Consider the following 16,645-nt stretch of genomic DNA (forward strand, 5'->3'; position numbering starts at 1 on the left):
CCATCCTGCACGCAGGTGAGTTCACTTCTTCTCCCCTAAGTCCCTCGTTGCAGTGATCCTGTTGCCAGCAGGACTCACTGTAAAATAAAAAACCTAAGCTAAACTTTCCTAAGCAGCTCTTTAGGAGAGCCACCTAGATTGCACCCTTCTCGGCCGGGCACAAAATCTAACTTGCTTGGAGGAGGGTCATAGGGGGAGGAGCCAGTGCACACCACCTGATCCTAAAGCTTTACTTTTTGTGCCCTGTCTCCTGCGGAGCCGCTATTCCCCATGGTCCTTTCAGGAACCCCAGCATCCACTAGGACGATAGAGAAACATAGAATTATTTTCCAATCCTCTCCTTTAACAAAACAAAAATATCAACGAAAGAAAGACGCATATAAAAAGACAACACAACAGGGTGAAATAACGTAGCCGGAGTTTATTTTAACACCAGTCTCACAATATCGCTACAAAATAAAAAAAGCGAGAAAAAGTTTTTACGACGTAGAAAACAAAGTGGACATTACCGTAACGAGGTAAACACAATATAAGGGAGGAACACGTCTTGTTTCTGTAATGAAGATCTTCTTAGAATCCTGTAAATCAAGTTGATCACACGTCACTTAAAGCTCCGGACCAGAGAGGAGAACGCCGCTGTAGGCTTAGGTTTCCTCGGTCGCAGTTTGGTACAATGGGGCTATTCTATTACATAGTGGGGGGATAGCATCAAATGCTGGGGTACAGGTATCTCTGCAAATAAACAGGTGCAGAAACAATATCGACCAATCGGATGCCAGGCTTTCATTTTATAAACTGCACTTAAAGGGGGGTAAAAAAAAAAAAAATCCAAATCTTTTGGATTGCAATATATTGCACAGAGAGACCCCAGTCCCGGCCCCCCACCCCAGAATGGAATGATACCAATACAAGGTGTATATAACGCTATGACATTATATACAGGAAGCAGTATACAGACGCCAGCGACACAGACAATGACCGCATATATTTAGTGGTCTTAAACCGTTACAAAAGTCGCTTTAAAGATGAACCTGGAAAATAATAGGAATCGTTTTGAAATGACAAATCAGGGAACTTTCAGCTATCCCTGTTGATCAATAACATTAAACAAATAAACGCCCAGGGTGGGAATTCTATTGTACGTATATCCCGTTTGCCCCCACTGTCGGCAGATGTAATGTGTAGCAAAAGTGTTTGCCCCTCTACCCCTGCCCCACATTAGTGCATTTGAGGTATGGGGAGAGCGCAAGCCTTGTGGTCCGCACCAGTTACTACGGTGTATAGGGACCCCTGCTGGTCAGCGCTGGAAATTTAGTGGCACGAATCCGAAAATCCTAACAAACACAAAGGGCAGCTACCGCAGCGGGGAACATCCATCCGTACACCATAGCGGGGTCTCCGGGAGCTGAAAGGTGCTTTGTAAAACCGTTCTATGTAACAGGGATCAACAATGCAGAGAAGACGTCTTTTCCAACTGGCGGAAACCATATGAAACCTTACTGCAAGGCACAAAGTAACAGCACCCCTTCCTTGTCAGCACCTACTGTGCAAGTAGTATTCTCGTAAAAAAATAAAATAAAGCACGTTGAAATACAGCCCAAACACAGGACACGGACATCTACATAACAATGAAACGAATATACAGCGCTCAGTCGCAGGACAGCAGAAGCAGTGCATTGAGAAGAACATATACTAGTGCAATACGGGTGCCCCCCCAGACAAGGAGGAACCGCTTCCAATTACAGTGCAAAAAGGCGTCAATCCAAACACAAGAAGCAGCAGATTGTGTATTAGGGCAGTGGTTTATGGACTATACAGCTCGGGAAGTACCAGCAATCTGCAACCAACTCCGCGGTCCAACAGCATCTCCAAGATGCCGTGCGCAGAGCCATGCGGAGCTCTGACGCTCCATGAATAACGCGTCTGTGCTCCCGGCTCTGCTATGCTGTATATGGGTTTATCCCATAACAGGCACATTGTGCTGCAGATCAGGATGGAGTAACAGCAGTGTTATCAATGGATCCTGTTTTCTCTCTAAAGCATGAACTAAGCTGGAAATAGTAATTATTAGAAAGCCGGCTGTAACATTTACAGACGTGCAGGATTTAGTGAGTGGTATTGTTATGTAAGAATGAGGGCACTGGCGTAGAGTGTGTCTGTCTATCTATAACTAAAGTGCAGAGCAATTCCAACATATTTTATACGTTCTCACTTATGGGTATTTCAAATCGAGGCATTCTGTATGGTAAAGCTGGCATTCCGGGATTCATCCCAGCCTGAAACTCCGCCAAAACCGGTTTTAGCTCAGAAAGGATATCTGGGGGCATGTACCAACAAATATCAGATCGACATGGTTCGTAAAACACAACAAGCAACTTACTGTATGTGCCTAGGCAAAAATGGGCAATTAAGGGGAAAATTATTATTCACTATAAGCAGGATGAGGGGTAGTAATAGAGAGAGAGAGAGAGAGAGACACAGAGAGAGAGAGAGAGAGAGAGAGAGAGAGAGAGAAAAAGAGAGGGAGGGAGGGGGGGGGGAAGAGAGAAACATGCACAAGACAAGAGTGCACTGGCTGGAGAGTGGACACAGAGCGCATGAGAGGCACGCAGGTAGAGAGAGCGCATGAGAGGCACGCAGGTAGAGAGAGCGCAGGAGAGGCACGCAGGTAGAGAGAGCGCAGGAGAGGCACGCAGGGAGAGAGAGCGCAGGAGAGGCACGCAGGGAGAGGGCGCAAGAGAGGCACACAGGGAGAGGGCGCAGGAGAGGCACACAGGGAGAGGGCGCAGGAGAGGCACACAGGGAGAGGGCGCAGGAGAGGCACACAGGGAGAGGGCGCAGGAGAGGCACACAGGGAGAGGGCGCAGGAGAGGCACACAGGGAGAGGGCGCAGGAGAGGCACACAGGGAGAGGGCGCAGGAGAGGCACACAGGGAGAGGGCGCAGGAGAGGCACACAGGGAGAGGGCGCAGGAGAGGCACACAGGGAGAGGGCGCAGGAGAGGCACACAGGGAGAGGGCGCAGGAGAGGCACACAGGGAGAGGGCGCAGGAGAGGCACACAGGGAGAGGGCGCAGGAGAGGCACACAGGGAGAGGGCGCAGGAGAGGCACACAGGGAGAGGGCGCAGGAGAGGCACACAGGGAGAGGGCGCAGGAGAGGCACACAGGGAGAGGGCGCAGGAGAGACACACAGGGAGAGGGCGCAGGAGAGGCACACAGAGAGAGGGCGCAGGAGAGGCACACAGAGAGAGGGCGCAGGAGAGGCACACAGAGAGAGGGCGCAGGAGAGGCACACAGAGAGAGGGCGCAGGAGAGGCCCACAGAGAGAGGGCGCAGGAGAGGCACACAGGGAGAGGGCGCAGGAGAGGCACACCCGGAGAGGGCGCAGGAGAGGCACACAGGGAGAGGGCGCAGGAGAGGCACACAGGGAGAGGGCGCAGGAGAGGCACACAGGGAGAGTGAAAACCGATCACTTTTCTCAACACACAAATTGCCAATTACTTAGTGTAGCATACATTTCTCAGACACACATCTAGAGTACATTATGGTGGTCATTCCGAGTTGATCGCTAGCTACTTTCGTTCGCTGTGCAGCGATGATGCAAAAAAACGGCACTTCTGCGCATGCGGCGCAATGCGCACGCGCAAAATAATTTTACAACGAACTATGTAGTTTCACACAAGGTCTAGCGAAGCTTTTCAGTCGCACTGCTGGCCGCAGAGTGATTGACATGAAGCGGGCGTTTCTGGGTGGCAAATGACCGTTTTCAGGGAGTGTTCGAAAAAATGCAGGCGTGCCAGGAAAAACGCAGGCGTGGCTTGGCGAACGCAGGGCGTGTTCATGACGTCAAAACAGGAACTAAACAGTCTGAAGTCATCGCAAGCGCTGAGTAGGTATTGACCTACTCTAAAACTGCACAAAAAAATTATGCCGCCGCTCTGTGATCCTTTCGTTCGCACTTCTGCTAAGTTAAAATATACTCCCAGTGGGCGGCGGCAAAGCATTTGCACGGCTGCTAAAAACTGCTAGCGAGCGAACAACTCGGAGTGACCACCTATAAGCCTTACTAATGATCTTGCTATAAATCCCCTGGGCTGGAGTGAGACAGAGCACTGTCCCCTACATCAATGACATGGAAAGAGTGAGAAATCTTATTTTGTAATCAAACAAAAATCTAAACTCCTGCACACTGTCTGCGCGGCTCTGATGTAACGCATTGGTGAGCATCTTAAAAGGCTAATTTCACCAAAAAGATCCAATTTCCAGCATCTACACAGTGAGTAGACACTGAGCAAACTAGATGACAAAGGTGATCTAGATACATGAGGACAATGTAAGTCAAGCATCCCCCTGCCACCCTGTGAACAGAACAAAATATTCCTAATTACCTCTGTCCTCTGAACAGATAAGCAGAATTTTTTTTAACCACGCAGTGCGACGGCCTTTGTTCAGGTACCGCATTTTGAGCTATTTACCTCTTAAAATCAGCTCTTACAACTGATCAAATACCACCAACAACCTAATATCTAGCTTAGTGTTCCTACAATCTATAGGACAAAAAAAAAAAAAAAAAAGGTTAAACCATATATATAACATAGATCAGAAGCAGTATTTACAGCAATCTCTCCAAGTCATACTGTACAGTACATGGGATTGCAAGAAGATGGGTTTTACCTTGTGGAGCCATTTACAGGACTGACTGCTAGATAACGCATGGGTGCGCTATTAATTTGCCAGTAAATAAAGGTTTTAAATGGAAACTCTGCTGTAATACTACTACTTGGTCACAAGATGGCGCACTTGACACAGTAGATTCTCTTCCATGATTCACATACAGATTATCCTGATTTGCAATAACTGAGGCTGGTCACTGCGCTTAGTGTACAGCAGGTTACTGTAAAATATCCTTCTACAGCGCTACTACCATAGTCACAAGCCTAAAATAATAACTTTGATAATATACGCTGTTAATAGACTGTTCCTTAAACTTAATGCTAACAGCAACACAATATAATTTATTTTTACTACCCTAAAGTAAATGAAATGGTGCAGATATCTACCAAAGAGTATGTCTGTCTTCAGACATTCCTCCCTATCCTTCTCCCGTCCCGAGAAAAAGACGGATCCCATCCAAAATCTCCCATCGGCAAAGCTTAATCGTTAACACGCAAACGAATACTAGACACAAAACTAAGAGCAGAGTGTGTACTGTCCACCAATCGCAGAGCAGTGTCGCCATCATAATAAACAATATAATACTCCAACTGAATCCAGACACCTAAATCTAGATCACTACCGGAGCCAGACCAAAACTTCTAGCGGAAACGCCAAAGCTTACGGCAATTCCCTTTTAATACAGATACATAAGTAAAAAGTACACAGAAAAATAAATTAACATAAACGGCAAATGAACACAAACTGCCAAAATGAACACTAAAGCATCTTTGTCGAAATGTTTGTAACCCGAGTTTTCAACTTTTTTTTTTTTTTTTAAGGGGACCCATCACGTAGGCGCAATTCCGGCAGCCATACTGGAGGTTTAACCGCTATTCAGGCCGATGATAATTTCCGTAGGGACTAGAGGGAACGACCTCACCTGACTAGCTTCTACAGAACGGATTGTCTGCATGGTCATGAATATGGTATCAACTCCCAAAAAGGCCGCCAGAGGTGACAGGTCCACTTTAGGTGGAGTAATAAAGAAAGACCAGCAAGTGGCCGTTCCTGGTCACCCGTTCGTAGACTCGATAAATTATTTGGTCAAAAGCGGACAAACAAAATACAATCACAATGCAGAAATATCTTAAGCGAAGGGAAAAAAAAAGACGACAGATTAAGGTTTCCTTTTCTGAAGTGTCACCATAGTGTGATAACTCGCGTCCGCAGTGTCCTATCATGTTGTGCTGATTAATTGTCCATTTACTGCGGACACCACCCAGGATAGTGCAGACAGGGGCACTGTGTAATCTGCCCAGGAGCTGAGTGGTAGGGGCAGGAGATTACACTGCTGAGACCTCCTTACACAGATCTCCAGACCAGCCCATTCTTGCTGGGTTCCAGAAACTCCTCCACCAAAACCTGGATGACTTTCTTCAGCTCTTCCTCTAGGAAGGGTCGGTCACTGCAGAGACAGATACAGACACGTCGTGACACGTGATCGGTTAACTCAGGAAAGACACGGCGCAGAATTAACACTCACACAGCGGGACCCGGCGCTCCTATTGGCACTCACCTCTGTCCGGGTTTCCCGCACATCTCGGCGTAGTACTTGATCTTTGGTTCAGTGCCGCTTGCTCTCAAGGTGGCCACGCAGCCGTTCTGAAACGTGAACGTGATCATCTGGCTGTTCCTGCTCACGGGAAGTAACTGCAAGAGACGGGTGAGGCGGTGAGGACACGGGGGGAGACGGTGACATTATCTGCACTAAGATGACACTAACGCCTCATTATCAGTCCCAGGAAACATGATCATCCTTCACATTACACATAAAACAACTCACGACAAGTGTTTGCTGTTCAGATAATGGTTCTATTCTAAATGAAGTTGTAGTTATAGGACATGAATGAAATAACCAGTCACTGGGCATATGAGACAACCCTCTGATGTCTGTCGCAGCAAAAGCTACGTAGATTATTCCATTATTGCGTTACAGTTCTTACACATCGCTTGTCCTGCTGACTGCTGTCGTAGCCCACTGTTACGTCTCGCACATAGAGGACACCGTAGGCCCCGCACGACTGGGGGTACTGCTTCGGGGCGTTGTAATTGCGCAGCCGTTCGAATATCCTCTGGATGGTCGCAGGGTCGTAGCACAGGAAATAGGAGGTTTTCGATATGTGGTAACCATATCTGGAAATGGTGACAACAAAGGGGGTCATTCAAACCTGATCGCGCTAGGTTTTTTCGCTGCGCTGCGATCAGGTCAGAACTGCACATGCGCCACAATGCGCAGGCGCGTCGTACGGGTACAAAGTGGATTGTTGCTGAGCGATGGATTTAACGAAGAATCCATTCACACAGCCGATCGCAAGGAGATTGACAGGAAGAAGGTGTTTATGGGTGGCAACTGACCGTTTTCTGGAAGTAGCTGGAAAAACGCAGGCGTGTCCAGGCGTTTGCAGGACGGGTGTCTGACGTCAGTTCCGGGACCGGACAGGCTGAAGTGATCGCAGCGGCTGAGTAAGTTCTGAGCTACTCAGAAACTGCACAAAACTTTTTGTACCGCTCGGCTGCACATGCGATCGCAGGCTTGCAAAGCTAAAATACTCTCCCCTATAGGCGGCGACTATCTGATCGCAGCGCTGCTAAAAATATCTAGCGAGCGATCAGGTCTGAATTAGGCCCAAAACGCGCTAAGAGGACACGTGTGGAAATAGACGGCACAGAACATACAGTGCCTTTTGTGTTTTATCTGGATTTGCTAGGCTTTGGTTAAAGCTAGAGAAACTAAACAATGTAGAAACAACCTTAGTGCCTCGTGCCTCCAGAGCTGCTGGACGGCTTTAAAACCGGCCTGTCCCCAGCAGATATAATAAATACTAGCATATGCAGGGTCACCTCAGCCCGCCGCCGCTCCGCCCATCCCTGTCCAGCTCCGCCCCCTTGCAATGCTTACCTGCGCCAGTACAGGATCTGCGCCACTGACTCGTCCCCTCTCCGCTGGCGGGGAAAGGACGTGCGCTGCGGGCTCTGGACATGGCGTTATTATATATATTTTGTATCTAGTGTGGTATACTGAACATAAAGATATTCCCTGCATAGCCAATGAGAACAACTCTGATCACCCGCCCCTGTACTAGCCACATCTCTGAGGCACGAGGCACAAGGTGCAGAATAGTTTACTGATAAATGGAAAGGAGGAATCGCCTCCCTGTCACTGCATTATAATGAAAGCGTTCCAGCAATACAGTGTCTGCCAGCGACCCTGACGGCGCACACTTGTCACAATCCAGACGCAATGCCAGTTATCCGCAGAGGTTATACCAGCGGCGTTTAGTGACCCCCGGGGGAGGGGAGGAGTAAGGAACAGGATGTGTTACACTGACCGCTGTCTGCCGCAGACCGTCCCCTAACTCACGTCTCATAGATGTGGATGAGCTGCCGCTCCATGTTCGTACTGAGGCTGTCCAGGTAAGTCGCCATCTCTGCAACAACCACAGCGGCGCTCACCCCATCCTTGTCCAGCACGGCCGTCCCGCACATGAAGCCTGAGGGTAGAGCCAGGTCGTCAGAGTATATTACTGTATACCCCCTGCTCACAGCACCGGAACGATAGCACAGGCGGTGTTATAAAGGAAGAAGATATAACTCTGAACGGGATGCGGTCAAGATGCCCGGCAGACGAAATAAAGGCGCCGGGATCCCGACACCCTTCAGAATCCCGATGTCGGAACTCTGAATAAGTCAGGGATCCCTGGCATCCCGACCGTAAGGCTATCTTAGGTTTAAGGCTGGGGGGTAGGTTCAGGCAACAGGTGGGGGGGGTTGGGGTTAGGCTGCGGGGGAGAAGGGGGGAGGATAGGGTAAGGCTGCCAGGGAAAGGGGGAGGATTAGGGTTAAGCTGCGTGGGGGGGGGGGGGGATAAGGGTTAGGCTGCGGGGGAGAAGGGGGGAGGATTAGGGTTAGGATGCAGGGGAGAAGGGGGGGAGGATAGGGTAAGGCTGCCAGGGATAGGGGGAGGATTAGGGTTAGGCTGCGGGGGGGGGGGGGGGGGGAGGGGGGGGGGAATTAGGGTTAGGCTGCGGGGGAGAAGGGGGGGGGGAGGGTTAGGGTTAGGCTGCGGGGGAGAATTAGGGTTAGGCTGCAGGGGAGAAGGGGGGAGGATTAGGGTTAGGCTGCAGGGGAGAAGGGGGGAGGTTAGGGTTAGGCTGCCGGGGAAAGGGGGAGGATTAGGGTTAGGCTGCGGGGGAGAGGGGGGGGGGGGGGATTAGGGTTAGGCTGCGGGAGGAGAAGGGGGAGGATTAGGGTTAGGCTGCGGGGGAGACAGGGGGAGGATTAGGGTTAGTCTGCAGGGGAGAAGGGGGAGGATTAGGGTTAGGCTGCGGGGAAGAAGGGGGAGGATTAGGGTTAGGCTGCGGGGAAGAAGGGGGAGGATTAGGGCTAGTCTGCAGGGGAGAAGGGGGGAGGATTAGGGTTAGGTTGCGGGGGAGAAGGGGGAGGATTAGGGTTAGTCTGCAGGGGAGAAGGGGGAGGATTAGGGTTAGGCTGCGGGGAAGAAGGGGGAGGATTAGGGCTAGTCTGCAGGGGAGAAGGGGGGAGGATTAGGGTTAGGTTGCGGGGGAGAATTAGGGTTAGGCTGCGGGGGAGAAGGGGGGAGGATTAGGGTTAGGCTGCAGGGGGAGAAGGGGGAGGATTAGGGTTAGGTTGCGGGGGAGAATTAGGGTTAGGCTGCGGGGGAGAAGGGGGGAGGATTAGGGTTAGGCTGCAGGGGGAGAAGGGGGAGGATTAGGGTTAGGTTGCGGGGGAGAATTAGGGTTAGGCTGCAGGGGGAGAAGGGGGAGGATTAGGGTTAGGCTGCGGGGGAGACGGGGAGGATTAAGGTTAGTCTGCAGGGGAGAAGGGGGGAGGATTAGGGTTAGGCTGCAGGGGAGAAGGGGGAGGATTAGGGTTAGGCTGCGGGGGAGACAGGGGGAGGATTAAGGTTAGTCTGCAGGGGAGAAGGGGGGAGGATTAGGGTTAGGCTGCGGGGGAGAAGGGGGGAGGATTAGGGTTAGGCTGCCAGAAGGGAGCGTTCGGGTTGTGGGGAGAGGGTAGAACACCCCTTACCCACACCCCTGTCGGTCTTCTCATCAGCGGGATCCCAGCATCAGTATAACGACTGCCGGGATATCATACTGATTCCCGCTGAAATAATACATCCTGATGAAGTACTGTGCAGAGTACATGATATAGGGAGGGGTAATAAAGCACGGTATATGCAGAAGCTTTATGTACGTTCTATGAGGACCCGTCTATAATATGAAACGTTGCAATGATTACGCACCTATAGATTCCTCAAACGCAAACAGGACCGTCTTCCCTTTATCCAGGAGAAGTTTCACTCTGTTACCGATCCACTTGAACCCTGGCAGAGTCTCCTGTAAGAGAAGAGCACAGATCCCAGATACTGTCGCTGCAGGCTTACTCACGCTCCCTCCGTCATTGTGTAATTACCCCTCTGCCCCCTCAACACTGTGGTGCAAACCTTCAATGAGAAATCCGGCAGGGGGAACATCGCTGCCCCCCGGCTGTCCCTATACAGAATTACAATGTGGCCGGTGGAGGGAGCAGGTGCCAGTTCTGCTGTGTGATATACTGGGAGAAATGTATTACGGACGTATAATCACACAGCATCCTGGCACTGACTCGCAGAGAGCGGCATCTCAGCTGTTAGCGTCGCTCTCCCACCAGCCCCACGCAGGCTCCGATTGGGGTCTGCGTCACACACTAGAAGTCTGGTGTGCATAGGACAAAACACTTTGCCCGTAGAACTAGAAGCCTGCTCAGCTTTGGTGCAGATTGTGTACGTATGGCACGGGAGTTTTCTTGCATGCGCCAATTTCTCAGTAGCAGCATCTCTGGCGGCGAGACTAACCTCTAACTGGAAGCCCTCCCTGGAGGCGATCGCCCGCAGGATGGTGGAGGAGACGCTGGTGGCCAGCATGTAAACATCCTTGACGTCGGATTTCATCGCAGAATTCTTCCAGCAAAAGAACATCCACCACCCGAGGAGGGTGGCAAGCTCATTGCCAGTGAACACCTTCCAGCGGCCCCTGCGAGACAACATAATGACCCCTATATTACACAGACGGAAGCTACAGTATACAGGTGACAGAACAACACAAGCTGCAATCCCATGACAAATATTGATCTCCAGCAATCCGCACACAAAACTAGGGAATCAGTTAGTATGCAGCTGTCGGGATCCGGCGTCGGCTTCCTGAACGCCGGGAACCTGACAGACAGTATTTTACCTGCATCGCAGATCTAGGTCTGAGCAAGTGTTTTTATTCTGCAAAAAGGTAAAAAAAAAAAAAAAAACACTATCAAAAGAACACTCATATCAAAAATGACCTGCGCTCACTTCTGCCTGTCCTGGGGGAATATACTGTACAAAGGCTACAGAAAGTCTTCCCTGGAATAAATCAGACAGGACAGTCTTTACATGAGCTCTGCAGGTAAAGTTTAGGCAACCACCAGGGTCTACGGAGAGACAAAACGCATTGTAAGCAATAAGGCAATGGTTGCATAAATAACATCAAGCCCTGAGGAAGAGGTTATACACCTCGAAACGCGTTGGAAATTAGACATCTACACGTTTGGCTATTGGGACATCCACACTTCTGGGTCCAGGACGTTTGCGGATAGACTTCCATTGGTAAGCTTCGGAGCCAGAGCAGGGTGAAGTCTGGACTACCCTGCCGTATATACCACCTGCGGCTCCTTTGCTACCCTTTGGGTACGATTTCATTCTGAGTTTGGGACATTTGTCCTTAGGAATGTTTTATGCATGTTTGTTTTATCATATTGTATTAAATTTATTGTCATTTTTTATATAATTGGATGACATTCATTTTGAGATATTTACTGATTATACTGGTTAAAAAAGTGAATAATCAGTAATTACATCTGCACCCAGCCACTGAAAGGGGGCGCCCAGGTCACTCGATCATACATTTTCAACGCTGTAAACTGTTGCCATGAAGGCAGAGCTTCCCCCTAATGACACGCTGACGATAATGCCACCGTCCCTTTAGATATAGCGTCCCTGGGATGAGACAAGCTAGCGGAAATAAAACAATAATGGACTACATGGCTCAGAAGGCAAAACTAGAGGAAACACCCAAGAGAAACCGGAAAACACCACAATAACTGCGAGGAACCACAACTTAAATGAGCAAAACCAGATCTTGGATCAGAATGAGAATGTAAAACTGCTTACGTGTCTTGTAATTCAGCCACGGCTAGCCGGTCAGCATCTGGGTCTGTGGCCAAGACAATTCTGGCACCCTTCTTTTCTGCCAGCCTGAGCGCCAGCTCCTAGGACAAGCAGAGAAAAACACGTTAGCACTGCCAGTGGAAAGGATTTATTATTGACCTCTCTATACGTGTCTCCAAACAGCTCCCAGCATCCCAGTAACATCTAGTCCAAACAGCTCCCAGCATCCCAGTAACATCTAGACTCAGGACTCCTCTCTATGGAAGCCACCATCCTGTAACTATCTCAGCAGGATAGGAAAGTCACTATAGACGACGCTATTCAGCTGTAACATACAATATAGATTTAGAGGTTGGTTGACAGATCTCTTTAACGTTTAACCCCACACAAAGCCATCAGACAAGCCCCGTGTGCCCTCCATTTACCAGCACGCACTCTCCTTCCTCCGGGTTTGGACATTTCACAGTTGAGAAGTTATGGTCCGGGTCCTTCTGTTCGGGGACCGGAATGGGTGGGTTAAAACCAAACACTTTGAAAGCGGACTGGACGTAATCGTGGCCAACTCCGTGAAAGGACGTGTGGACGAACTTCAGCGAGGTCTTCTGGTTCAGCTCCCTGCAATACATGGAGATCAAAGCCACATTGAAGGATTACTAATCTAAACCCTACATCAGAGGTTCTCAAAAGCGTTCCTCAAGGCACCCCAGCGGTCCAGGTTTTAGGTACATCCTTGGCTCAGTGTAGATGGTTAAATCAAACGAACTAAGGTGCTAATTAGACATTTAAGACATAAGAGGGTGTGGTAGGTAGACCACTGAGTGGAAGAGGGGTGTAAGATCCTTCTAACACTGCTCACGCACAGAACTAAGGGAGGTGATGTATTAAACAGTGAATGAGTGGTGAAGTTGCCCATAGCAACCAACCAAGCATCAGGGTAGCATTTATCATCAAGAGCTTTCTATAAAATGGTAGGTACAAGTCGATGGGTTGCTACAGGTAACGTCTCCATTCTTTACACTGTTATATACTGTATCCCGAAACACGTCTCCTTCCCAAGACAAATCAAATACCTGTGGAAACAAACCATTCGGAGGTCCTCCATGTAGCTCTTGGTGATGTCTCCCAGGGGGTCTTTCATCAGTGGGCTGCACTCCACCAGGTTCTCGCTCCAGGAATCTGCCCAGGGTTCCGGGTACTGTGCCACGCTGTTCAGGATCTCTTTGTCATGCGGGGAGTTGATCTGAGCCCCGTTCTCCCAATACACCTGCATAGAGTGAGAGGGATCCCATACCTCAGTCAGTGTGTAACTGCACCATGCGCTAATGGGGGCTCATACACCGGGCAGCTACCGGGGCAATTCTCTATCTGTGTAGGCGCCTGCTGCTCTCGTTCCTCTTACCTTTCATTTGTTACACAACTCTGTACCCAGTGTTTTCTATGGTTACATTTCACTATACTCTGTATAGGATGTATGAACATTATATTACAATTGTGTTTCGACCGTGTATAAAACAATTATAGTTAATGTAAAATGTATAAGAGGGCACGAGAAGAAAAGCAGAGGAGGCATTATCAAGCAAGCGTTACTCTCTCCTTCAGGAAGTCATAGACAGACGCCCCTATTCTCATCTAACACAGGATCCACGGAACAAGTACCGCAACACACACATCATCACCTTGTAGCCATTGTCTTCTTTCCGATTGTGAGACGCAGTGATCATTATACCAGCGACGGCCTGGAGCATCTGAACAGCATAGGGCTGGAGAGAGAGAAGATGCCAGGTTTACTCAACATTGATTCACATAAATAACCAATACACGTCTTTCTGAGATGAAGGACTGTCCCATAATTAGTCCCACGCTCTAGAACTGTTTACATAAGGTCACGTGATCAATTCCATCACCTAGGACTGTGTACCTAGTGTCACGTGATCAATTCCATCACCTAGGACTGTGTACCTAGTGTCACGTGATCAATTCCATCACCTAGGACTGTGTACCTAGTGTCACGTGATCAATTCCATCACCTAGGACTGTGTACCTAGTGTCACGTGATCATTTCCATCACCTAGGACTGTGTACCTAGTGTCACGTGATCGTTTCCATCACCTAGGACTGTGTACCTAGTGTCACGTGATCAATTCCATCACCTAGGACTGTGTACCTAGTGTCACGTGATCAATTCCATCACCTAGGACTGTGTACCTAGTGTCACGTGATCAATTCCATCACCTAGGACTGTGTACCTAGTGTCACGTGATCAATTCCATCACCTAGGACTGTGTACCTAGTGTCACGTGATCGTTTCCATCACCTAGGACTGTGTACCTAGTGTCACGTGATCAGTCTCTTTACTGAAGACCGTCTATAGTGTATGTGTATATATCACATGGTAAGGCTACGCGCGCACTCAGAAGTAAGCAGAGATTGCCAGATACAAAGCACAAAGACTGAAACAGTAACATCTGTATGAAGGAAAATGACAGCGGTACTGTCACATACTTGTATTATCGCTCTCATACTATTACCGCAGATCCCAAACAATGGGTGGTTCTGGGTCCCATTTACCTAGAAGCGGTGATAGTAGAACACAGACCACCCACACGGTGCAGTGACAGCTGGGAGTGCAGTATCAATGTGCCGCATTATAAATGTCACCATCAGAATCTGGCACTTACCACAAACGGAGTGGGGACGTATGTGGAGAACAGGTACACCGGTACATCCCTGCTGAGGAGAACAGTGGCTGCCAGCTTCGCCAGTCTGCAACACAAATCAGGAGACGGGCACGTCAGCATATAATAAAGGGGGATGGGAGGGGGGGGGGGGGGCACAGATGTAATTCCAGGAATATTACTGCAACCGTCTACTATTCAAAATTCATATCATCACGGAGCTGCAATAATAAAATGGGGATTCTGTGCCACAAGAGCTTACAATCACAGTGATCCAGCTGCAGCAGGTAATGTAGGTGTTACATAGCGACGAGTAGACTGTACACCTTATTACTGGCTGTGTATGTGTACAGGTGAGGAGCACACAGTATATACCACTGCCCTGTGCTCACACCTTATTACTGGCTGTGTATGTGTACAGGTGAGGTGCACACAGTATATTCCACTGTCCTGTGCTCACACCTTATTACTGGCTGTGTATGTGTACAGGTGAGGAGCACACAGTATATACCACTGCCCTGTGCTCACATCTTATTACTGGCTGTGTATGTATACAGGTGAGGTGCACACAGTATATTCCACTGCCCTGTGCTCACATCTTATTACTGGCTGTGTATGTGTACAGGTGAGGTGCACACAGTATATTCCACTGCCCTGTGCTCACACCTTATTACTGGCTGTGTATGTGTACAGGTGAGGTGCACACAGTATATTCCACTGCCCTGTGCTCACACCTTATTACTGGCTGTGTATGTGTACAGGTGAGGAGCACACAGTATATACCACTGCCCTGTGCTCACATCTTATTACTGGCTGTGTATGTGTACAGGTGAGGAGCACACAGTATATTCCACTGCCCTGTGCTCACACCTTATTACTGGCTGTGTATGTATACAGGTGAGGTGCACACAGTATATTCCACTGCCCTGTGCTCACATCTTATTACTGGCTGTGTATGTGTACAGGTGAGGTGCACACAGTATATTCCACTGCCCTGTGCTCACACCTTATTACTGGCTGTGTATGTGTACAGGTGAGGTGCACACAGTATATTCCACTGCCCTGTGCTCACACCTTATTACTGGCTGTGTATGTGTACAGGTGAGGAGCACACAGTATATTCCACTGCCCTGTGCTCACACCTTATTACTGGCTGTGTATGTGTACAGGTGAGGAGCACACAGTATATTCCACTGTCCTGTGCTCACACCTTATTACTGGCTGTGTATGTGTACAGGTGAGGAGCACACAGTATATACCACTGCCCTGTGCTCACATCTTATTACTGGCTGTGTATGTATACAGGTGAGGTGCACACAGTATATTCCACTGCCCTGTGCTCACATCTTATTACTGGCTGTGTATGTGTACAGGTGAGGTGCACACAGTATATTCCACTGCCCTGTGCTCACACCTTATTACTGGCTGTGTATGTGTACAGGTGAGGTGCACACAGTATATTCCACTGCCCTGTGCTCACACCTTATTACTGGCTGTGTATGTGTACAGGTGAGGAGCACACAGTATATACCACTGCCCTGTGCTCACATCTTATTACTGGCTGTGTATGTGTACAGCTGAGGAGCACACAGTATATTCCACTGCCCTGTGCTCACACCTTATTACTGGCTGTGTATGTGTACAGGTGAGGAGCACACAGTATATACCACTGCCCTGTGCTCACACCTTATTACTGGCTGTGTATGTGTACAGGTGAGGAGCACACAGTATATTCCACTGTCCTGTGCTCACACCTTATTACTGGCTGTGTATGTGTACAGGTGAGGAGCACACAGTATATACCACTGCCCTGTGCTCACACCTTATTACTGGCTGTGTATGTGTACAGGTGAGGAGCACACAGTATATTCCACTGTCCTGTGCTCACACCTTATTACTGTCTGTGTATGTGTACAGGTGAGGAGCACACAGTATATTCCACTGTCCTGTGCTCACACCTTATTACTGGCTGTGTATGTATACAGGTGAGGAGCACACAGTATATTCCACTGTCCTGTGCTCACACCTTATTACTGGCTGTGTATGTGTACAGG

The 16,645-nt window shown here is 49.1% G+C and overlaps 1 protein-coding gene across 2 annotated transcripts in view; it reads right to left on the minus strand.

Moving 5' to 3' along the window:
- Positions 1-401: 401 nt before the first annotated feature.
- Positions 402-16,645, minus strand: part of PGM2L1 (phosphoglucomutase 2 like 1) — a 101,733-nt gene continuing 85,489 nt past the window's right edge. For both annotated transcript variants that reach the window (XM_063950921.1, XM_063950922.1), the window contains 11 exons: positions 14,595-14,679; positions 13,593-13,676; positions 12,987-13,180; positions 12,342-12,531; positions 11,920-12,017; positions 10,573-10,750; positions 9,982-10,075; positions 8,077-8,206; positions 6,659-6,848; positions 6,232-6,365; positions 402-6,120 (listed from right to left, as the gene is read on the minus strand). In XM_063950921.1, the coding sequence (XP_063806991.1) occupies positions 6,018-6,120; positions 6,232-6,365; positions 6,659-6,848; positions 8,077-8,206; positions 9,982-10,075; positions 10,573-10,750; positions 11,920-12,017; positions 12,342-12,531; positions 12,987-13,180; positions 13,593-13,676; positions 14,595-14,679 (1,480 nt within the window). In that variant the 3' untranslated portion in view covers positions 402-6,017. The remainder of the gene's footprint in view (positions 6,121-6,231; positions 6,366-6,658; positions 6,849-8,076; positions 8,207-9,981; positions 10,076-10,572; positions 10,751-11,919; positions 12,018-12,341; positions 12,532-12,986; positions 13,181-13,592; positions 13,677-14,594; positions 14,680-16,645) is intronic.

Source organism: Pseudophryne corroboree, chromosome 2 (genome assembly GCF_028390025.1).
Source record: "Pseudophryne corroboree isolate aPseCor3 chromosome 2, aPseCor3.hap2, whole genome shotgun sequence".
Taxonomy (NCBI): Eukaryota; Metazoa; Chordata; class Amphibia; order Anura; family Myobatrachidae; genus Pseudophryne; species Pseudophryne corroboree.